Consider the following 25,468-nt stretch of genomic DNA (forward strand, 5'->3'; position numbering starts at 1 on the left):
TATCAGAACACTGTCGTCGATAGTATTTCCATTGCTATCTCGCAGATAAGGCATCGATTGGTTTTGCCACTAGCATGGTTTACACACGACCAGAAAATCTTTGGATTTTCTGCCAGGTTTCGAGTAAAGTTTCGTTGTGGAAACTGTTACAAGCATCTCGCATTGATGTCCGCAATAAATTTCGAGCTTCTGTGAAAGATCGCCAATGTTGGGGATTTTGAGTCTGTTTAAATTTGGCATGTTTGTTTCGTTGTTTCTGCAATAGTGCTCTAACTCGTTTTGTGTACCAAGGGGGATCAGCTTCGTCGTTAGTTAATTTATTTTGTATAAATATCTCAATTACTGCCGATACTATTTCTTTGAATTCAAGCCACATCTGGTCTGTACTTACATTGTTAATTGGGAAGGATTGGAGGTTATATCTTATGAACGCGTCAAGTGAATTTTTATCTCCTTTTTTGAATAGTTATATTTTTCGTTTATTTTTGGAGGATTTGGGGGTTACAATATTCAATCTCGCTACGATAACCCTATGTTCCCTAATCCCTGTATCTATTTTGATACTTATTATAAGCTCACGATTATATGTTGCTAAGAGGTCAAGTGTTTTTTCACAGCCCTACTATTCGTGTCGGTTCGTGAACTCATCGTTCGAAATAATTGTCCGAGAACGCGTTTAGCACAGTTTCGGATGATTTTCTATGCATACCTCCGGATTTAAACATGTATTTTCGCCAACGTATCGAGGGTACATTATAGACACCACCAACTATAATTGTATGAGTCGGGTACGTGTTTGAAAATAAACTCAATTTTCTTTGAATCTTTAAGCAATTGTCTGAGTTGGGAGATCGGTAAAAGGATCCAATTATTATTTTATTCTGGTTGCCAAAAATGATCTCTGCCCATACTAACTTATAGGAACTATCTGCTTCAATTTTGTTACAAGATATACTACTGTTAACAGGAAAAAAACACGCCACCGCCAACTGCGCTTAGCCTATGTTTCGGAACACCGTTAGGTTCTTAAAAAAAATTTCAGCTTTAGCCAGCTTTCAATGCCTATAACGATTTGAGCATCACTGCTATCTGTTGGCACTTGGAGCTCTGGTACTTTCCCAACACAGCTACGACAGTTTACAACAGCTATAACGGCGGCTCCTGTACCTACGTTCTTCTTATGTGAGACTGAAGCTCTTTCGGTATTTCCTCGAGACCCTCTAATCTGAAAACCGCTCAGTCTACGCCACACAGCCCCTGCTACCCGTGCACCCTCATCCTGAGTGTAGTGGAGTCCCGAACTATTCAGTGGAACCCGAAACCCCACCACCCCACGGCGCAATTCGTGGAACCTGCAGCCTACACGATCGCAAAACGATCTGAGCCTCTGGTTCAGAAGCTCCACTCTGCTCTGTACCAAAGTTCCGCAATCGGTGCTGTCGACTATGCTGTAAATAGTGAGCTCTGCTTTCATTTCGCAAGCAAGATGACCATCCTTTACAACTTCTGTCAGCCGCTTGAAACCAGAGTGAATCTCTTCCGATCCAAAGTGACGCACGTCATTGGAACTGACGTGAGCAACCACCTACAGTTGGTGCAGCCTGTGCTCTTCATTGCATTCGGAAGGACGCTTTCCACGTCTGGAATGACTCCTCCAGTTAAGCGCAGGGAGTAATTTTATGAGGGCATAGAAAATTTATAGATCTTTATCAGAATGCATCGGTTACACGAAATGCTGAGCTACTTTTCAGGACTGTCTTTTCCTTTCAGTATTATGAAGTGATATAAAGAGCCTACCCTTCAGTTTTCTCGCGGCCACCATGTAGCTGCTGACGATATGGTTCGGCGTGAACCATCACGCGTAGAGGGAAATTTCAAAATTTAGCATCGCTAAAGACTCTGACCAAGTAATTTTCAATGAAATGTGTACATACTTTATCAAATAAGCTTTTCTTTGCATAAATGCACTTCCCTGACGACTAGATTCAGAAATTCGTGTTGCCTTTATTTTCCGTATTATTTCCTTTCCGCTACTGTTTGCCATCATAACCTCTATTTATGTTTGTTTACCTTTACATGTGTCTCTCTGTGTCCGCTGGGGATGTGCTTGGGCGTATATGGACACTGATTTTCGAAACTTAAAGTCAAAAGTAACTTCCGCATGTGAAATTTGGACCGTACGTAGAAAGAGCTGCAATGGTATTGTACAGAAGGTAAGTGAAAGAAATACGCAATTAATCAAACAGAAATTACTCTTTTATTCAAAGGTACTAATTACACTGAAACCAATGGGACTCATGATAGTCCCCTAGACATTACAAATGGCGGGAAAAGGTTCGTAACAGCGTGTGTGATCATCACGGACGACCATGCATGCTCTGCAACGTGCTTCCATGTTGACCAGAAAGCTGTTGAGGTAGTCTTGTGGCAGAGCGTTGCATACCTCCACCAGCACTGTTAATATCTTCTGGATGGTAGTTGGGGCATGAGGCCTTCTGCAATATGTCTTCCCAAAGTAGCCCAGGTTTTCTCGGCGGGTTTTAAGTCGGGAAATCGAGCAGGACAGTCCTTCCGCGAAATGTGTTATGGTTCCCTTGGCTCCTTCACCTTCAGGGTTCGATGTGATCATGCATTGTTATCAAAAACAAAGTGCGAATGCACCTCAGAAAAATGCATCTAGGGAAGACTATAGTGTCGCAACAACGTCGGTCGGTAACTGTACCGTGTTCGAAGACTCAGTACCCCCATGCAACATTATGCCTCCCCACATAGTTTCACCTGGACCAGCAAAACGACCACGTTCGACAATTGCATTACGTGCTCCTGCCTCTCGCCAGGGTAATTATTGTCTTTGAATTATGTTCATGTAATTGTATACTTCTCTCAGTTACTGTACCATGGTTCGACGTTTCGATCCCTGTGCTAGGATGTTCTTCAGGATTCCACGGGTGTTCCTATATGGCTACACACCATCGAAAGACAATATGGCCTTCACTTGTAAGAGAATCAGGACAATAGTTTTTTATAAGCGAACGCGACACCGTCTTTCGACAGTGTTCATACATCCTGGAATACCACTGGAATCCTGAAGAAAATTCCAGCACAAGGATCGAAAGTGCAACAATGATGAAGTCTGAAGAGAAATATGGCACGACATAAGGACTCAGATGATTTTATCATCAATGGCAACGACAAGGATAGCCTGAAGACTTACATATTTCGGAAGTAGTGAGTGGTTTTGCTTACCTTCATAATTATTTTTGGACCATATAATAATTTGTTTGGCTTATTTTCAAAAGTATTCACTGAAGTTTGCATTTAATTTGGGTTTTGTTTACTAAGGGGAATTTTACAGTAACGTTAATATCTTAATGGGTTTTCCATCTCTTATATGAGTAAATGTTGTTTCGTTATGGTTATCAGCTAAGTATTTAGGCACTTACTGATGAAAATAATTTAAATCGCTAACACTACCCATCCACACATTCTTTTGAGACTCAAGAAACTGACAAGAAGGACCGATTCACTTGACGTAGAGCACTTTCTTTTATTTTTCTGTTAACAGGAGAGAGATCACAATTCTGTCATTCTTTCCCAGCCTGCTGTATCATCTAATCTGGAAACTAACGTCTTACTGGATAGCATCCGATAGATAAGACCATGTCCATCGGCGTTACAAACTAGATCGAGAGTCACCTTGTCAAACGAAATGAGAATTTCGAATTCCGTTTTGAAGTTTTCAGCAGCTATCGTAATGAAAAGACTTTCAGTAGTCACTGAGAGCTAGCACTATCCCTAACAATCTTTTCACCTTTGAAAACAACTATGGATGACTGAGAAGTTCTTGTTTAAACCTACAGCTTGCTCTGGTAATGTGGGACCTTACATTTGGATATCACTTTCCATCATTGCAATAAACCACAAGAAAAATGCGTCATCGAGAGATTCATTGTTTGCTGTTTTGGTTGTCCCGCGACTCTGTAAAGTGAGCATTTTTAATCTGAAACAAAACTTTTCAGTTTCTTCCAGCCTATATTACACCACTGAAGTTCCAACTCCAAATTCAGCAGCAATATTTTTCAACAATTCCGCTTTGTCCATCCTACGCATGGGCACTAGCACCTTCTTTTTCTTTAATGTCACTTTACAATCACAAAAAAGGCCATAAAATGCCGTACAGTCCACTTTCAACATGTAACTGCGTCATAATCACTGTCTGCTGATTGCCTGAATTTAAATTTAATGATTGTCGTCATTGCCATTATTACATCTTGACTACGAAATACTACATAGTGATTGTACTAAAACAAAATATCCTAATGGACCAGAGACTCGGACAAATGAGGACCGGTTCGGCAAGGTTCCATCGTAATGCTTCTTCAATTTATTCAATGTATAATCACCTCCCAGTGCTTGAGTGCTTCTTATTGGAAGTAGTTTTGAAAGTAGGAGTAATTTTTTGGAGCTGTGCTGGACAGAGAACTCAAATTCTGGAACACTATGAACTTATGACAAATCACATTAATGCGTCACAGTCGTCGTCCTGTGTGTATCAGAGCGTAGTTTAGCACAAAAAGCATTACCTTCGAGTCTGATGACGCCATCCGCTTCACCCAGGGAATTGCTGGCAATGCAGCGGTAAGCGCCGAAGTCCTGTGGAGACACGGCGCGGATCTTGAGCAGCATATACTTGTGGTAGCCGCTGTCCACCGTCACCGCCTCGTATTTGTCACCTAATCCAACAACAAGTACGTCACTCATTAGGGAATCGCTATCACCTATGGCCAGTTGAACACCTGGCACATTACGTGCACAATGGTTTGTGAGGTAACCAAAGCCGGAGCCTCAGCAAGTATCAGGTTGTTCAGTAGTGAACATATGATTGATACAAAAAATGGAATTTACACAATTATTGTCGTTGCATTTTTAAGCGCACATAAGAGTATGGCCCTATAGAGTTTCTGTACCTTCACGTGAACTACGTTGTTTACTCTTTTGTCATGAAAGTCATCATATCGCCATCATAGCAAATTCACTTCAGAACAGTCTTTACCTTTTATAGTTAGATAAACCACCAACAAAGTGCTACCTGGTATTTACATTAAACACTTATGACGATGTTAAGAAATTATTGAAAAACTCAAATGAGGCGGTCGTTATTGATCACTGCATGCGTGCATTGTATTACAGTAGATGTATGTCTAGACAGTTAATAACAAATTCATGGCAGAAAAATTGTAACTTTTTTTATCTGTATAGACCATAGCGGTGAGTGAAAATCTGAACCCTGATCTTCTGTGTACTAGGCAGGTGCGCTAGCCACTCAGCCACCTTGGCAAAGCGGTCCGCACAACTGCGCAGGTGACCCCGGTACGTTCCCTCCCGGGTCCAAGTTTTCACTCCCCGCTTCAGTCTATGTCCATAAAATCGTATCTATATGAGACCAGTAAAGTCTCTGAAATTGTGTCATTTCATTTGTATAAGCACCTTCACCTGGGTTGCAGGCTGGATCTCCCATTTACGTTCTCAGGTGCTATTTCAGAACAAGGAGATCCTCTGCAATTCTGTTCTTGTGAGGGGGAATTTAAAGTAGACTGGGGCGGCAACGAGAATTTGGATTGAGGACGGCGGCATACCACGGCAATCTGTGCAATTGTGTGAACAGTTGTGTGTAGGTGGCTTAGTGGCCAATGCACCTGCCTCATAAGCAGAAGACCCGGGTTCGATTCCAGGCCTTGGCACAAATTTCAACTGCCAATTCGGTCTATATAGATAAAATATAACTATATGAGACCAGTAATGTCTAGAAATTGTGTCATTTCATTTCCAATATTTTTGCTACCAGCGACTCTTCGCTCGATCCATTCTATTCGTTTTAATTTATATTATTTTACACCTGAGCCTGAAACCTTCTCTCAGAGTTTTGAGATATGTTAGTGTGGCTGTCGAATTTTTTTCTTATTTATCATCAATATGATTACTAACACTTGAAATAAGAATAATAATCGAAAAAAGGAAATTCTCTCTGTTGATTTTCCGACATTTTAGTTTTTTCGCCAGCCGATTTTCGGTATCTCTGGCAAACATAATCTCCTGCAAGCGCAGATAAAATAAAAATAAGCAAGAGATAATAAACAACACAGAAAACTCATTTAAAACAGAAAATATGTATTAAATACAGATGTAACCAAACCGAAGTAGGTAAATGTAAAATGTGCTCTTGAAGTTTTGCAAAAACAAATCATCGATCTTCACACAGTTACGATAAAAAAGACCAGTCAGAGATTACTGTAAATCACTACCCTTGATCAAACGGGTCTACACCAGCCAATCAGTAGTGACAAAATATTGTGCACTATCTTACTCATTGGACAGATTTCTATGACTTGCACATAAGAATTAAAACCGTCAAATTCCAGAACTTCATTTTATTACATAAATAGCTCATTCAGGATAAATAAACAATCAAATGGAGCAGGTCTGTATTCAAGATCAATCTCACAGTTTTGTGTGTCGTAACTTCTTTATCACCTTTCAGCTCAGTAGGTCCATAGGTTTTTTGTTTTTGTTTTGTTTTGTTTCTTTATTTATTTATTTATTTATTTATTTTGCCTGCGTCTGTGACAGTTTTCACCTGACGATAGTTTAAAAAGTTGAAAATCCATTAGTGAATAAATGAAATCTGTTCCAGCATAACGATAAAATCTTTCTTCTTTGTCATTCACAAATCATTTTGTTATATCCTGACACATGATCCATTGACAGTTATGGAATAGGTATATGATCTAAGTAGAGAGGTAAATATACAATATGAGTAGCAAAGGTCGTGACAAGTAAATGAAAGGAGAAGAACTAATTAACAGTTGCGTTGATACTGTGTCAATGCAGAGCTATACATCCGTCGCACCTCATAACAAGTCATAAGTAACAAAAGGCGGGTTTGCAAGCTGTAAAGAATGGTACTTCTATCCTTTTCCTTCTTTTTGGTTTATAAGGGTCTCAAAGCACACGTGTCGATCTCACATGTTGCCTCCAAATGCTTCCCACTTGTGCTATTTCCTGCCAGCTATTTACAACCACCCAGTTGCACACTGTTTTAATGTCATTTGCCCTTGTACACCTGCGTCTTATACCCTTCGTCTAGAATCAAATTACTTCTCCATGGATATTGTCGGAACCACGTGATCCTCTTTCATTCTCATCAGATGGCCTGCCTACCGAAGCCTTCTGGAATTTATTGTGCTCGTTATCGTTCTTGTTACGACAGCATATAGATTTCTGTACTGTGTCTTCTCCTCCAGCTTTGCGATTCATTATCACAGTTTTGAGCAAAAATATTCCTATAAACTTTGTTTTCAAATGGTTGTAACTGGTGATCTTCCATTTTAGTTAAACTCCATGTTTCTGGTCCATAGGCTAGGACTGGTCTGATGAGTGTTACGTACCTTCATTTTAGATTTCCTTGTTAGTATTTTTGACCCTATAAGTTTTTTTAGCGTGCGTTATCTCTTTGTAGTCCCATTTTTCACTTCTATTTGTCTCTTATTAGGTTTGTCTATCATTGCACCCGGATATATGAACTGCTCAACACGTTCAAATTTATGGTTGCTGATTATTACATGCACTTGTTCTTCCTGTTCATCTCTACATTTTGTTTTCTGGGCGTCTACTTTTAGGCCAAATTTGGATGCTTCTCCTACAAGCTCCACAAGTAACCGTCTGCTCTCCATTTCACTTTCTGCACTGAGCACTACATCATCTGCAACGCTAAAACGTTAACTTTATTTCTTTGGAGGGTCCCAGCTGGTACTCGTTTGGATTTTCTCGCAACTCTCTTGAAGACTACATTAACAAGAACAGAGGACAGAGCATCTCCCTGCTGTACAACAATTTTATTTTTAAAATGGTCAGATTTTATTCCGTTTAGCAAAACCCTTCTTATGTTACCATCCATGCACATTTTACAAAGATCTATACGTTTCATTGGAAAATCCAAGAACCAGATCCCAGGGAGTCATAACCTTTAATGAAATCAATGAACAAGTAATGTATTTTTCTTTTATATTCCCATAGTTTATCATTTATTATTCTGATTGCAAATATATTGTTAGTAGTGGATCTATTTCTGTGAAAGCAGTTTTGATAATCCCTAAATATACTTTCTGCCTACTGTTTCAACCGGTTCAACAATAAACAAGAAAAAATCTTATAGACTTCGTTAAATAGTGACATTCCGCTACAGATTCCGAAGTCTGTAGCTTTTTTGTGTATTGAGACTACTTCCGTTCGGGTGGTGTATTCATAGTTTTCCAGATTATCTGTATCTAGGGCTACAAACATCTATGCAGTGCTCCTCCCTTCTAGTTTAGTACCTCACCTGAAATTCCATAATTCCAAATTGCATTGCTATTTTTTTAGGCATTAATACTTACCGGCACTTCTTTATATGTTGGTCATTATTAGGGCTGCTTCTGGATTTTATAATAAGTGATTATGGATCAGATGTGTTCAGTAGATAATTAAAATATTCCTTGCTTTTTGAGAAAATTTTTCATAAAACCGCTTCTTCCCCGCTTATTACTTGCAGCTAGGACGATGACTCCTTTTATTCTGTTCCATGACACATTACTGGTCATTTAATGATTTTATCTCTCGCTACTTAAAATATCAGATCGGTTTGAAAGTTTAACCTTGATGTTAGTATATCTTCTGTTCCTGTTACATTTTCCAGATCAAATCTGGTCACGTTTCTTGGTCTGATTTTCGGTTTACGTGCTGCTTTCAACCTGATTCTCACTCTGGTGTTTCTATAGCACTAAGAAATTCTTATAAATCATATATTATGTAACATTCAGCCCGTTTTAGTCTTTCAACTACCCGTCCTCCAGTTTTTCGTCACTGCTTCTGAGAATTTTCATTCGAGTAACTGCAAAATCTGTGTTACACTTATCCTGGAATAGTCAAGTGTATTTCATTGGGCCGTAAAAGATCGACTACAAGAGAAATTAATCACACTAGTTTAACTCTTTTACGCTGATATATTACTCATATTTTGCTATCAGTAAGAACAGAGTGGTCTTGTTTAATACAGCTTGGTAACTGTTATTGAAAATTTTTCCTGAAAAACCACGCGTAATCTGAAAGTTTTGTGCGATTCGGTTTACAATCCAACTCTACGGAAAGAAACGCGCAGTGAAAGAATGGATGTGCCAGAGTGAAACTAGCTGCCTTAGTGCCCTCAGCCGAGCTCTGAGTGTCTTTCCCCGTAGCTGTTACGCAGTTTACAAGCGCGGCGACTGCATTAGAGGCGGCAGCAGGGCAGAGTGCGTACCGGAGAGGATCATGTCTCCGCGGCCGTTGGCCCAGTAGTTGATGGAGGCGGGGTACGCCTCCGAGTGACACTCGAGGGACACGTCCTGCCCCAGATAGGCCGCCTCCAGCTGGTTCGGGATCGACAGCAGCGGCGGAACTGCACACAAATAAAACAGTGTCACACAGTTTAGTATCTTACGTGAAAAATACAACGTAACGCAACGTCCCCGGAACAGCTGTACACGACAGTCACCATTTAAATATTTACAAGTGAACAATGGATAGCTCTACTGAGATGGGACATTGCCGTTATTTAAAATTCGTCGACGTTGTTGTTGAAGCAATGAAAGCTTAGAAACTGGTGGAGAAATTTGTTGACAGTGAGCTTTTAAAGAAGCGATGTCGAGGAAGACGGAAACTTCCTGTGTGGGTTTAGATCGGATGATTTTTTGTAACTATTATGATTTGTCTAAACGCAAGAAATGAAACAGATTAAAGAAACATTTGAGCGTCTTTGAACAATGCTGGAACTCACGTACAGCAAATGGTGCTGCCCTTTCTCCGTTACCTACATGACAAATAATCATTGAACTTTAAATTATGAAGCGGTACTTCGCTGTACAAGATTTCGAGAAATCATTCAAATGCATTTCATATAAACTACTGTAATCTGTTTGTTTTCTTAATATGAGGAGAATTTTTCACAAATCATTTGAACGTTTCCTTTTTCATTATTTTTAAATTTTAAAATTTTGTTCAGAAAGCATGAAATATACTGCCTTTAAATATCTATCGGTGTTCTATTATCAGAAGTGTACAGGGTAATTCAGGAGGAAGGGTCTGTATTTAGGCATGCGACAGAAGAACATACGAAGCAAAAAAGGCAAGTAAACATACCTTTAAAATGCATACCTTAAGAGCTATGAACACTTTTTTTCTGTGGAATAGATGTTTTTACACTAGCGAAGATGAGCACGTGCTCTTACCTCTTAAGGTACTGACCTTAGAACCTGTGTTTACTGGAACTTTTTCTTGTTTTGGTGCATACAACAAATCCTCAAAATATTGAAAGCAAAGACCTTACAGTAGAATGGATTTCTTTCACGGTATGAAGATGAAGAAGTGCTCATAGCTCTTCGTTGTTGTTGTTGTTGTTGTTGTTGTTGTGGTCTTCAGTCCTGAGACTGGTTTCATAGCTCTTAAGGAATGCGTTTTAGAACCCATGTTTAGTAGATTTCTTTGCTTCCAATCGTCGTCCATGTTATATCCCTGAATACTGACGATTCCTACCGGGACACAGTACATACATCGGAAGAAAGCAGCTTTTCGTGAAATATTTCCATTTTACCTCAAATTTATAATGTCCCACTCAAGGCACGCAATGTTTACCAGCCCCTGTGCCATTCTGTGCCATACGGCGTCATCTGGATGCGGTTTAGGGGGCTTGGACTCAGCACACAGTTCTACCGGCCGTTGTTGTCTTTCACAGCTTGGAGCCGTAACTTCTCAATCAAATTACTCCTCACTTGGCATCACGAGTCTGAGTGCACCCCATTCCAGTACTCCCACTAAGGCAAAATCCTGACAGTACCGATAACAGAAATCGGGTCCTCTACGCGAGAGTTAGACGCTATGATCACTCGGCTACGGAGGCGAACAAAATCACTAGCTGAGTTTTTCTTAATTACCTTGGCTACATTGAAACACTTAAATCTTTCTATGTAAAGCATGACCTCACCCTGATCAGTCTGATATCCGGTTTGTGCATTTAGCACTCTTCGTTTAGCTGTGAAATTCGAGCAAATATTTTCCCTGATATTACTTATTAAGTTTCTCTGAATTACCCTGATTTCTTTCGGTACATATATATATATTTTTAATCCACTCTGTAATTTCTGTATAATCTTGCTTTCGTTCCGCTCAAACATTTGACGAAAAATAACGACGGTGTGCTCAACGCCACTGAAGGGGACTGGGATGTGGCTTATCGATAGGTACCGACATCCTTACCTATAGTTAAGACTGCAGTAGGTCTACAGTCAATTTTGCGTGAACATTTAGCTGCGAAAAAGATTTCTTCCCGATGGATTCCGCATAGTGTGAACAAAGCTCAAAACAGGCTCGCGTCGCCTGGCGTAAGGAAATGCAGAAAAAATTACACTGAGGAAACGCAAGTCTATATACATTTTAACAGGAGTCACTGGTATACTCGTGAAAGACACTAAGGAATGATCAATCGATTCGGTGTTCCAGGATGAACCGAAAACAACAAAAATAGATTCAGTCACCAATTCTATCTTTCACTATACTGGACCTGAGATCACCATTGTTTTAGAGGGTCAAGAACAGGCAATGACGAAAGGAATAATGCTGTCTGATTGCCGCAAATCATCGATGAAACAACCGACATCTTAACCATGTCAGGTATCACTCGACAAGTGAAACAATTATTTATTTGACAGAAAAAAATCATCGAGTCACTGAATCTCTGGCCGTATTTGCCTCGTATAACACTTAACAAACTTGTTTCTGTTGTTGTGTGAACAGCGATTTCCGTTATCTCAAGAAGCTGCTGTTGTTGTTGTTGTGGTCTCCAGTCCTGAGACTGGTTTGATGCAGCTCTCCATGCTACTCTATCCTGTGCAAGCTTCTTCATCTCCCAGTACCTACTGCAACCTACGCCCTTCTGAATCTGTTTAGTGTATTCATCTCCTGGTCTCCCTCTACGATTTTTACCCTTCACGCTGCCCTCCAATATTAAATTGGTGATCCCTCGATGCCTCAGAACACGTCCTACCAACCGATCCCTTCTTCTAGTCAAGTTGTGTCACAAACTTCTCTTCTCCCCAATCCTATTCAATACTTCCTCATTAGTTATGTAATCTACCCATCTAATCTTCAGCATTCTTCTGTAGCACCACATTTCGAAAACTTCTATTCTCTTCTTGTCCAAACTATTTATCGTCCATGTTTCACTTCCATACATGGCTACACTCCATACAAATACTTTCAGAAACGATTTCCTGACACTTAAATCTATACTCGATGTTAACAAATTTCTCTTCTTCAGACACGCTTTCCTTGACATTGCCAGTCGACATTTTATGTCCTCTCTACTTCGACCATCATCAGTTATTGTGCTCCCCAAATAGCAAAACACCTTTACTACTTTAAGTGTCTCATTTCCTAATCTTTTTCCCTCAGCATCACCCGACCTAATTGGACTACATTCCATTATCCTCGTTTTGCTTTTGTTGACGTTCTTCTTACATCCTCCTTTTAAGACGCTGTCCATTCCGTTCAACTGCTCTTCCAGGTCCTTTGCTGTCTCTGACAAAATTACAATGTCATCGGCGATCCTCAAAGTTTGTATTTCTTTTCCATGAATTCTAATACCTTTTCCTTCACTGCTTGCTCAATATACAGATTGAATAACATCGGGGAGAGCCTACAACCCTGTCATACTCCCTTCCCAACCATTGCCTCCCTTTCATGTCCTTCGACTCTTGTAACTGCCATCTGGCTTCTGTACAAATTGTAAATAGCCTTTCGCTCCCTGTATTTGACCCCTAACACCTTCAGAATTTGAAAGAGAGTATTCCAGTCAACATTATCAAAAGCTTTCTCTAAGTCTACAAATGCTAGAAATGTAGGTTTGCCTTTCCTTAATCTTTCTTCCAAGATAAGTCGTAAGGTCAGTATTGCCTCACGTCTTCCAATATTTCTACGGAATCCAAACTGATCTTCCCCGAGGTTGGCTTCTTCTAGTTTTTCCATTCGTCTGTAAAGAATTCGCGTTAGTATTTTGCAGCTGTGACTTATTAAACTGGTAGTTCGGTAATTTTCACATCTGTCAACACCTGCTTTCTTTGGGATTGGAATTATTATATTCTTCTTGAAGTCTGAGGGTATTTCGCCTGTCTCATACATCTTGCTCACCAGATAGTAGAGTTTTGTCATGACTGGCTCTCCCAAGGCTGTCAGTAGCTCTAATGAAGCTGCTGTATCTTTCCAAAACAATCTTTTTGCTTTGCCAATATCAGCGAGCCATCGCGGGGTTGCTGATGTCGCCTTTCGAATTCTTGGTGCCACTAGTACGATCTGTCGCGTGATGTCCCTCTAGTTTCAGTCCACGAAGATCTTTGCACGAGGTTGTTGATGGGGACGCGGCGTGTTGTGACGTGGCGAGTCACGGAGAGGTAACGGAGCGACTAATGCGAGCACTTGCGCAAGCGTAGTGGCCTGTAGTCTGGCGAGTAGTTGCTAGGCATATTTATGGGCCGATTTGAATTCGTGGCTGACTTCGTGTGTGGCCTGCCCAGCCAGCTCTGAGGGTGTGTGTGTGGGGAGGGGGGGGGGGGTAAGGTCTAGGAGGGCGTGTACGGCCACAGCATAGAAGAAGCACGTTATCTCTCTCAGGAAACAGCATCGGCTCGCACAGTTTAGGATATCCTGTTAACGAACAACCAAAGGCAGGAAAAGCAAATAACAGCCACAATTCACGAAACCAACTGATGGTGAAATAGATCAGCTAAGGAATCGAAACGATCGCAGCAGACCTGTAGGTGTCAATAAGAAAATAACAGTTAAGGCCTCAAAATCGAAAACTTATCTTAAGTTCATGAATCGAAGCTGAAGCTTGCCTGTTCCAAAGGGGGCATAGAATCCATCACAGAGAAACTGGCTTCAACTCTCTCATCGGTGTACCACGTCGCAGAGCTGGCTGGCCAGGCTACTCATGAAGGCGGCACTCGAGATCAGTCACGGATTCAAATCGGCCCACAAATATGCCCAGCAACCACTCGCCGGACTCCATGCCAAAGACGCTAGCGAAAATGCTCGCGTTAGTCGCCGCGTGGACCTCTCATACCGCTCCGTTACCACTCCTCAAGTCGCCACGCCACAACACGCCCCGTCCCTATCAATGATGGAAAAATTGACTGAAATGTATGTAAAATAATTGAATTTCAATACGAATATTTCGAGAAAGACTGATGCGATTTTTGGCAAACAATGTAGAGTTATTAAAATACACGGTAGGGATCACGAAATGAGTGCACAATGGCAAACTATAGCCCTGATGTCGTAGCCGGCACAAGGCACATTAGGCACAAAGCACTATCATAACCTACGGTTTTGAATGTTGGGCTCCATAAGGTTTCCTTTCTGTGCAGCTACCGTGGAATATAAAATTATAAAGAATGTAGCAACCAGTCGAGGAAACATAATTTATTTATCTTGTTGCAAATCGATTTCGACTGATATCAGTCATCATAGGTGCATTTTTCTAACCGATACATGCCATAAGTAAAAGTACTGTCCTTCGCAGATTTATATCATAAAGTCGCCGATGATGACTGATATCAGTGGAAATCGATTTGCAACAAGATAAATAAATATTGTTTCCTCAACTGGTTGCTACATTATTTATAATTTTATAACCTACGGTGTTGTCATTGCGGTTTTGAGTTAATAAAACATTGCTTAATGGATGTGACAGCCTGCATTGATTGTTCCGCAATCGTCTAATCGTACAATAATGGGTCTCTCTGCGTATATATACTCACTACGTTACATTCTTGATGCTGAGGGTTAACTGCCAATTCTGCACCAAGTGTCGAAACCTTCACACATGCTCCTCCATTTCCCTGGAGTTTTCTAGAGTTGAAACTACTCTACATAAATCGACATCATCCGTGGCTGATGATTAAGAGCAGAGTTACGCTACAGGCATCGGCGTATTGAGAGGTTTCGAATTTTTTTAAAGTGGAAATTAATGTTTTTCTGCGCAGCAGTGACATTTACTAACCACTGCAGACAACAAAAAGATTTAAGAGTTAAGTTTCATGTAATTCCTAAGAACAATGAGACAATAATAAAACAGACAAATGCACGTGGACGGTCCGATGTGGTTACGATTGCTAGTGATTAAGTGTGCTCAGCAAATGTTTCTCATGTGGATTACGAAAGAGATTAGAAAAATGAATCGTTGAATCTTTCTCCGAAACAAAAGTAGAAGCTGATGCTGTTCCAACCTTGTATTTTCCATCCTCGAGATATTATTTATAAACTAGTTATGAACCTAAAAATCATAGAAAAGTACATGAGTAAAAACAAAGTTCCGTAAAGACGTAGAAGCACTATCACATGTTCTTTACTGCATTACCGAGAAATGAAGAAATTGCTAGTAAAAGGAACATTAACTGTGCTGTAAAGCGACACTGTGTATTTCTGACAACAACTGGAAATTGTGGAAAAATAAATGAAAGTATTTAGTCAAAAGAACGCTGATTTACTGGCTCGACTCTCTTGGTCTAAAGCTTGATTATTTAAAATACATTGATAAGCTAAAACATTATGACCACTGCCCACCGCGAAGATGCATGCAGCCTGGTGGCGTTCAACACACTTGACACGTTAGGAAAGGTATGTAAGCGGAGAAGGCACGGTTCAAAATGGTTCAAATGGCTCTGAGCACTATGGGACTTAACATTTGAGGTCATCAGTCCCCTAGACTTAGAACTTCTTAAACCTGACTAACCTATGGACATCACACACATCCATGCCCGAGGCAACATTCGAACCTGCGACCGTAGCAGCAGCGCGGTTTCGGACTGAAGTGCCTAGAATCGCTCAGCCACAGTGGCCGGCTAGAAGGCGCGGACGGGGGATCCCCTCGCGAACATATGGGCTGCAAATCGGGGAATCCATAAAGGTAAGAGACTTTGACAAAGGGCAGACTATTATTTTGCAGAATCTGTGAGCGAGCTCTCGAAAACAGCGAAGCTGGTCGAATGTTCACGTGCTACTGTAGTGAGAATCTACAGAAAGAGGTAGAAAGTCGGTGAAACTATCACTGGGCGCAAAATTGTTGGAAGTCAACGGTTATTCACAGGACACGGCGTTCAGAGGCTTATATGCTCTGTAAAGTAGGACAGATGGTCGTCTGTGGCATCTCTAGCGAAAGAGCACAATACTGGTGCACGGACGTTACGAAGCACGTTATTGATTGTACATTGTTGAACGCGAAACTACCACTGAACCCAAAATGGTTGTAAATCAACGATTCTTCACAAGACACGGGGTTCAGAGGCTTGTCTGGTCTGTAAAATAGGACAGATGGTGGTCTGTGGCATCTCTAGCGAAAGAGCATAATACTGGTGCACGGACAAGTGTTACGACTACCCCTACGCATCCACATGTTGATGCAACAACATCGTCAGTTACAATTTCAGTTGGAGCAGGTCCATTGGGATTCGAGCTCCAATCAATGGCAACGGGTCGGCTCTTCGGGTGAAATATAGTTTTGCTAAACTAGGTCAACTGTCGTCTCCACAGATGCCGTCATCGATATGAACGGCGTCTCGAAACGTGCGGCGCGCCACGGACGCAGGCTGGTGAGAGCAATATTATCCTAGGGGAGACACTCCTGTGCTCGCATTGGACCTGTGGCAGTAATCGAAGACACGCTGACAGCTGCGAAGACCTGCATCCATTCATGCCTGATGTCTTCCCCGATGGCGATGTCCTCTTTCAGCAGTGTAATTGTCCGTGTCTCAGAGCCAGAACCGTGCTACAGTGGTCTCAGGAGCATTATAGTGAACTCACATTGATGTCTCGGCGACCAAATTCGTCTGATGTGAATCTTATGGAACCCAACTCGGTCGCTATCGGGCGCCATCAACTCCAGCGCAGATCAGCGGCCCGTTATTAACGCGAGTTACATCTAATGTCACATACCTCTGTAAACCCACCGACAAACTGTCGGATCCCTGATACGCAGAATCAGTGATGTATTTCGTTCGAAAGACGGGCAAACGAGCTATTAAGTAAGTGGTCATATTGTTTTAAGTTATCATTGTATGTTTTCGGAAAGTGGTCTAGAGCTCTCTTTCTTACTATCAACAGAAAGTGGTTATGAAAGAGCGGTGTACTAACAGGTTATCTGAAGATAATGGAAAGGCTGTTTTTAAATGGTGGTAGCATTTTTTATTTACCTAATAAGTTAATAATGGTAATACACAGTAACATGAAAAATACCCAGTGTATTCTCAGTGAGGGTAGAAGTGTGCGCGGTGAGCCTGTTACCTTCTATGCGTTACTGTGAGGCTAGAGCGTCAACGTGATGTCACCTGCCACAGCACATTTGCATGTGAGACCTACTGTGTATCCTCGCAGGAGTGAAGAATGCTTGGTTTCTGACTTAAAAGTGTACTCACACTGGACGCGCAGCACGATCCTGCGGCTGGCGCTGGGCGGCACGCCGTTGCTGGCGATGCACAGGTAGGCGCCCGTGTGCAGGCGGCTCACCGACACCAGCCGCAGCTCCTCGCTGGGCACCTCCGGCACTGCGGCACAGGAGGGACAACCTCTCAGAGCAATATCCATTTACAGCACTGATAAAAATACACTATCTGACCAAAAGACTACGGGCACCTATTGGTGGACTTTAGAAATTTGTTAACATCGAGTATAGATTTAAATGTCAGGAAGTTATTTCTGAAAGTATTTGTATGGAGTGTAGCCATGTATGGAAGTGAAACATGGACGATAAATAGTTTGGACAAGAAGAGAATAGAAGCTTTCGAAATGTGGTGCTACAGAAGAATGCTGAAGATTAGATGGGTAACTAATGAGGAAGTACTTATTAGGATTGGGGAGAAGAGAAGTTTGTGGCACAACTTGACCAGAAGAAGGGATCGGTTGGTAGGACATGTTCTGAGGCATCAAGGGATCACCAATGTAGTATTGGAGGGCAGCGTGGAGGGTAAAAATCGTAGAGGGAGACCAAGAGATGAATACACTAAGCAGATTCAGATGGATGTAGGTTGCAGTAGGTACTGGGAGATGAAGAAGCTTGCACAGGATAGAGTAGCGTGGAGAGCTGCATCAAACCAGTCTCAGAACTGAAGACCACAACAACAACAATACGGGGTGTGTTCATCTTCCACCTTCATAACGGCTTGAACCCTGCTGTGAATAGTTTCAGTAAGGCAACCGAAGCATGTCCGAAGGAACATTGTATTTTACTTTTTGATGTACAGAGGGTTCCAAAAAATGTATCCACTGTTTAAAAGTCCATAACTTGCAAACTAATTCACGGAGTTGTCACATTTTTGGTGAAAGTGTAGCTTAAAGTCCAACTTAAAGATATCACTGTAGGTGTTCGAAATGGTCACCATTAACATCCATACACAAACGATGCCGACGAACTGCAGCACAAACTACTGACTGCAAAGTGTTCAGCTGGATATTTGCACATGAAAGTACGATGGATTCTCGACGTTCATCCAATGTGCGTGGCTTTTGTCGATAAACGACGTCCTTTAGTGTTCCCCACTGGCAAAAGTCCAGAGGAGTTAGGTCTGGGGGACGTAGTGGATACTTCACAGCACCTCTACGGCCTATCCATCTTCCTGGTAGATTTTCGTCGAGATATGCCCTAACACGAGTTTGGTAGTGGGCTGGGGCACCATCTTGTTGAAAGTAAACTCTTCCGTCTCCATACAAGTCTCGGATGGCAGGTAAAATGAATGTCTGGAGCTTCTGAAGGTACGCCTCACCGGTAACTGTGTCATCAAAGAAGAATGGCCCAATCAAGCCCTGGTAAGACAACCCACACCACAAATTTACTTACGGCAAATTTACGGCTTTGTCTACATGGACGTTCGGATTTTCGGCGGCCCAGTAGATGAAATTGTGGCGATTTACTGTTCTATTGAGTTTGAACTGTGCCTCATCAGACCACACAATCATCTCTGTAAACTCTTCATCGTTGGGCACCATGTTACTAAACCACTCGCAGTACTTCAGTCTCCGATCTGGGTCGTCCTCGTTCATTGCATGTACCAATCGTGGGATGTAGCACATCCACTTTGCTGTCTGCAAAATTCGCCGAACACTTGAGCCACTCACTCCAGTTTCACGGGCACACTGTCTCACAGACTTCTGTGGTGAGCGAGTGAATTGTTATAACACACGACGGGAGTTAGCTGGACTTGTTACTGTTACAGGTCGTTCAGATCGTTGTTTGTGTACATCTTTAACACAGCCTTCGGCTTCAAATTTGTCTCGAATGCGAATCGTGATATGTGTCGGTGGCTCTGATTGATACTCATTTCGCCATTGCCGTTGAACCTCATTAATATTTTCTTTCTCACTTCAAAACTGACTTCCTTTCATCGAATGTAAGCCTTGCGCCAGCCATGTTTACTCGAGTAACTAGGTGCAACTAAGAACAAAACACTGACTATCTGGCGACTGTCATGTGACAAAACAAAACACCGCAATACAACGCTTGTGTCGCGATTGCCGGAACTACAAACTATTACACTACCAAAGATGAGACAACTCCGTCAATTAGTTTGCCAGTTATGGACTTTGAAACAGTGGTTACATTTTTTTTGACCCCTCTGTATATTGCTCTGTTATTTCGTATTTATTCGTCAATATCACGCTCTTGATCTCGATAAATATATCCTTCCTGGAACGGAGTATACGTAACGTACGAGTCCAGGGTGTGACACAGACTACGACGTATGGAAATTTGGGTCTGGCCGTGATTCGTGCTCGGATGGCCGAAGCAGTTAAGGCGACCACTTTCGTAAAACAGTAAATCCGGGTTCGAGTCCCGGTCCAGCACAAATTTTCATTGTCGTCATTCCTACACGCAGCCGAATGTGATTAATATCGCAACTAAGAATACAGTTTCTGAGTTTTTTCATTGGTGCTGCGTGTCCGAAGGAACATTACACTGTACTTCTTAACAGCACGAGACTGCTGCTTCGTTCCTGCTGCTTCGTTCGCTATAAAATGTGTTTATATCCTTTCACAATTAGTGTTATCTTAAAGCTAATAACCATGAAAAACACTCCCACGCCGTTTTCGAACTGAAATGCGACTGAAGTTACAAGAGTAAGCCAACATGTCGGCCAGTGACACGAATGAAATCCTGAAGAAGATTCCAGTAGAGGAATCGAAACGTCGAGCACTGAGAAAGTTTGAAGAGAAATGCAACGCGACTTAACGACTAAGAAGATTTACCATCAATGAAAGAGCGGCCACCTACGTTGTACGTCTGTCCTCTCAGGTGCTAGTCGTGTAGAGTGCGTTGTGGCATTCCTGAATGCGATTCCATATCCTCACGACAGTGTGGGATTCCGCCAACGGGTTATAAAGCGGCTTATAAAGAGCTGCTCCACCACTGTCCATATTCGCTTTGGAACTCAGGAGTGATTCCTTCCGATTATTTCACGTGATTATCGACAGCTACCGTCCTAAATTCTCGACGGCTCCTGTCCGTCAGTACTTGAGCTCTACCTGGTCTTGGTTTAGGTGGGATTGTTCCTTCTCGATTACATCACCAACAATAGATTTGACAGTTTCAGAACATATGAACGTCACGGAGGATTTGTTACTCATGTGACATCCAATGACCACTCCACATTCGAAGTCAGTCAGTTCTCCTGAGTGACTCATCCTCCTATTACCACTTGTCTACTGTCAAAATGATAATCGCCGCCTCCATTTATACCTGCGGATCCGCCTGGTCTAATGGTCAATTCCACACTAAATGGAGGTGTCAGGATACTTTTCATGAGACAGTGCGCTCTGACACTGGTAACCACAGAACTGCCAAGCCGTCGACAAAATGAACAAGTCCAGCCAGAACCAACGTCCATTTCGGAACGAGTATGTTCGTCACACCACTTAAGGAAGTTTTTTTAGAAATTATATTAGTGGGATTTCGATTACTCGAAAGCAGATGCGAATAACAGCACCGCATCAAGAACGCTAATTAAATGAATCGCCAGTAACCGACAGCGGCGTCTACTAATCTGCCTATGATCTGGGAATTCACGTGGAATTGAATGTGATTCTTTGTATCAATGGCACTTTATCTTGTGAGGCCAAGGGGTTTTCAGTTTTTCTCTTTACTGGCTTAAGTTGTTGTATTTGAGTTGATTTTAGTGCCGAAGTAGTCAAAGGTATTTATTGATCTGAGTAGTACATGTCTACTACGATAGGTTGGCGATTGCTTACGATAATTTCTGTCTTCTGTGGATTGATTTCTACGCTATACCTTGTGTTATGATCTTGTTTTTCCTCGCTATACCTTGTGTTTGTTCTTGCATTTTTTTCAGTTCCCCTTCGTTTTCATGAATGACAGCTACGTCATCAGAAAATCTTACCGTTTTTATTTCCAATCCACTGAGTTTTAGTCCTTCCATGACCTATTTAAATTCCTTAATGACTTTCTCAATATATAGTATGAACAACACTGCTGACAACTGACACTCCAGACATATTTCTCTCTTGTATTTCACCATTTCTGTTCGTGATGACTCTTTAGTTTTCACACATTCCGAATACCTGCACGTAAACATAGTTCATATATAATTCACCTGTCCCTGTAATATAGACCAAAAACAGACATAATCTTTATGAAAGTAATACCGTTCACTTCATTCAAGGCTTTTCTAGATTTACAAATGGAATAATTAATGGTTTCCTTACATCCTGAATTTTGTAAAATTTGAAATTTTCCCGGCGAATCAACTATTCAAAAAGATTTCGGGCTTGCAGCCGGTCGTCGTAAACTTAATTGCAGGATATTTCGGCTGGACAACTGCCAGCCATCTTCAGGTGAGTCGAACGAGGACTGACGAACACGTTTTTTTTTTTCCTTTATTGATATTTTAATACCTAAACAACAGGTAGGCTGTCAGCAGCATGCTACGCCGCTCTTCAGCCATAGTGTTGACAATAACAGAACACAGAATGGAGAATCAGAATGAACAGAGTGACGTGCAAAAAAGAGTGGTCACAGATACACAAAAAAACACGGAGCCGTTCACACTTGACGATAACGACACTGAAAACACGTTGACACGGCGCACAGAACACTGGTGAATCCGACGGCACAAGTGAACGTAGAAGCGTGACGGCGGACACTAAAAAACACAAAACGACGTCACACACAAGAGACACAGATGGTGATGATCTCCAGCGCACGAATGTTCACTGAGCGTGTGCGAGTCCGGGGACCTGCCAAGAGAGGAGGAGGGGGGTGGGGGTGGGAGAGGAAGAGGGGAGAGCAGAGATGCCACGGGCAGGGGAGATAGGAGGAGGGAGGAAGGGGGAGGGGAATCCCAGGGGAAAAGGGGTGGAGGGAGGGTACGGGGAAAAGGAAAGAGAAGGGAAGGGAAGGGAAGAGAAGGGAGGGAGGGTGCCTAAAGGAAAGGACACCGGAAGTGGGGGTGGGGTATGGTCAAAGTTGATAGGAGGGGTAGATGGAGGGGAGGAGGACATCATCAGGGAGGGGGAGCTGATAGAAGCCACCTTGGGAGTGGGTAAGGAGGATGGAGAGATGGAGACCGGGTGGGACGTGGGAATACAGGTGCGGCAGCGGGCGGGGGTGGGAGAGGATCGGGGGGAATAGCGGGTGAGGAGGATCGAGTTTATGGGAGGTGTACAGGATCCGTATCCTTTCAAGGAAAAGGAGAAGGTGGGGGAAGGTGATGAGATCGTACAGGATCCGCGTGGGGGAGGGGAGACAGATGCGATAGGCGAGGTGGAGAGCATGGCGTTCAAGGATTTGGAGGGATTTATAAAAGGTAGGGGGGGCGGAGATCCAAGCCAGATGGGCATAACAAAGGATAGGGCGGATGAGGAATTTATAGGTGTGGAGGATGGTGGAGGGGTCCAGACCCCACGTATGGCCGGAGAGGAGCTTGAGGAGACTGAGTCGGGAGCGTGCCTTGGCTTGGATTGTCCGGAGGTGGGGAGTCCAGGAGAGGCGACGGTCTTGGGTGACGCCAAGGTACTTAAGGGTGGGAGTGAGGGCGATAGGACGGCCATAGATGGTGATATAGAAATCAAGGAGGCGGAAGGAAGGGGTGGTTTTGCCTACAATGATCGCCTGGGTTTTGGAGGGATTGACCTTGAGCAACCACTGGTTGCACCAAGTGGTGAACCGGTCAAGATGGGATTGGAGAAGGTGTTGGGAGCGCTGCAGGGTGGGGGCAAGGGCAAGGAAGGCGGTGTTATCGGCAAACTGGAGAAGGTGGACGGGGGGTGACGGCGGCGGCATGTCCGCCGTGTACAAAAGGTACAGAAGGGAGAGGATGGAGCCTTGGGGCACACCGGCGGAGGGGAAAAAGGTGTAGGAATCTGTGTTATGGATGGTGACATAGGAAGGACGGCGGGAGAGAAAGGATCCGATCAGACGGACGTAGTTAATGGGAAGGGCGAAGGTTTGGAGCTTGAAGAGGAGACCGGAATGCCATACGCGGTCATAAGCACGTTCGAGGTCCAGGGAGAGGAAGATTGCGGAGCGACGGGAATTAAGCTGGTCGGAAAGGAGATGAATGAGGTGAAGGAGAAGGTCGTCGGAAGAGAAGGACGGCCGAAAGCCACACTGCGTAATGGGAAGGAGGCGGTGCTGGCGGAGATGCTGGTGGATGCATCGGGTGAGGATAGATTCCAGGACCTTGCTGAAGACCGAGGTAAGGCTGATGGGACGGTAGGAGGAGACGGCGGACGGTGGTTTGCCAGGGTTAAGGAACATGAGGATACGGGAGGTTTTTCACAGGTCGGGGTAGTAACCGGTGGACAGGACTACATTGTAGAGCCTGGCCAGCGTGGAGAGGAAAGAGACAGGAGCTTCACGAAGGTGACGGTAGGTGACACGATCGTGACCAGGAGCGGTGTTGCGTTTGGTGCGGAGTGTAGCAATGAGATCCTGTGTAGTGATAGGGGCATTGAGTTCCGTGTGTGCAATGTTGTCCAAGTACTGGAAACCAGGAGCAAGGGGAGGGACAGAGGTGTCAGTTCGATCGCGGATATCCGGGAAGTGGGAGTAATCGAACTGGGGATCATTGGGGATGGAAAATACATCGGAGAGGTAGGAGGCAAAGTGATTGGCCTTACTAAGGGTGTCAGGGAAGGGGTTATCATCATGGAGAAGAGGATAGTAGGGGGAGGGTTTAGTTCCGGTAAGGCGACGGAAGGCTGACCAAAACTTGGACGAGTTGATAGGTAGGGTAGCATTTAAACGGGTGCATGTCTGTCGCCAGTCCCGGCGTTTCTTAGCCGCGAGCAAATTACGAATGTGTCGCTGGAGTTGCCGGTGGCGTCGTAGTGTGTCCTGGTCACGCGTGCGGAGGAAGGCACGGTAGAGACGGCGGAATTCACGGAGGGGGAGGACGGCCTGCGGGGGTAAGGTAGGACGGTGGGGCTGGATGGTGACAGTAGGGACGTGGGCCTCCACTGCCTCAGACAAGGTCTGCTGGAGAAAGGAGGCGGCATGGGTGACATCGTCGGGGTGGTGGTAGGTGAAAGGGTGGCTATCGACCCGGGTGGAGAGGGTATCCCGGTAAGCATTCCAGTTGGCACAGGAATAGTCATGGAGGTACTTAGGGGGAGGGTCATTATGAGAGTCGGGGTGGGGGCGACGGCCGTCTGAAACGGTGAGGAGGACAGGGAGATGGTCGCTACCAATAGGCTCCAGGACATCCACGGTTATGCGGCCAAGGAGGTTGGGGGAGGAGAGGATAACATTGGGAGTGGAGTTGGATTCGGGACGGGTGTGCTGGGGGATGGGGATGAGATCGCCTTGAAGGGAGGAGAGGAACCGATGCCACCGCCGTAACTGGGCAGCGGAACGACTATGGATGTTGAGGTCGGCGGCGATCACGTAGGAGGAGAAGGTACGGTCGATGTGGGAGAGGAAGTCGAAGGGAATGGGGGCGTTGGGGCGGACATAGATGGTGGCGCACGTAATGGTAAGGCTGGGGAAGAAGAGACTAAGGATCAGGTGTTCGGTGGGGTCGGGAAGGAGAGGTTGGAGCCGAACGGGTATCTGGCGGTGGTGACCAATGGCAACTCCGCCACGCGCAATTGGGAGGGGATTATCGGAGCGGTGGAGACGAACACGTTCTCCGATAGTACTGCCGCGCATGCGTTGCAGTCGCGGAGACAGAAGGGCCACACCGACCAGCGGCAGCGCCCTCGCTGGTGGAACTGCAAGGCTCAGCTGCAGTGGGTATTGTCGCTGGCCGCAGCTATCGAAATCTTCTGGCATCTTCGTCTCGAGCAAGTTTCGGAGATGACGGGACTCCACGCGTTATTCAATTGGTAACCACTGTCACGGTTC

General features: G+C 43.7%; 1 protein-coding gene across 1 annotated transcript in view; it reads right to left on the reverse strand.

Annotated features, from left to right (window-relative positions):
- LOC126121660 (lachesin-like) overlaps positions 1–25,468 on the reverse strand; it is a 1,053,745-nt gene that overhangs the window by 36,793 nt on the left and 991,484 nt on the right. Inside the window, exons 7-9 of the mRNA XM_049915085.1 lie at positions 17,532–17,660; positions 9,332–9,469; positions 4,584–4,733 (exon numbers count right to left, since the gene is read on the reverse strand). Of these exons, the coding sequence (XP_049771042.1) occupies positions 4,584–4,733; positions 9,332–9,469; positions 17,532–17,660 (417 nt within the window). The remainder of the gene's footprint in view (positions 1–4,583; positions 4,734–9,331; positions 9,470–17,531; positions 17,661–25,468) is intronic.

This window comes from Schistocerca cancellata, chromosome 1 (genome assembly GCF_023864275.1).
Source record: "Schistocerca cancellata isolate TAMUIC-IGC-003103 chromosome 1, iqSchCanc2.1, whole genome shotgun sequence".
Taxonomy (NCBI): domain Eukaryota; kingdom Metazoa; phylum Arthropoda; class Insecta; order Orthoptera; family Acrididae; genus Schistocerca; species Schistocerca cancellata.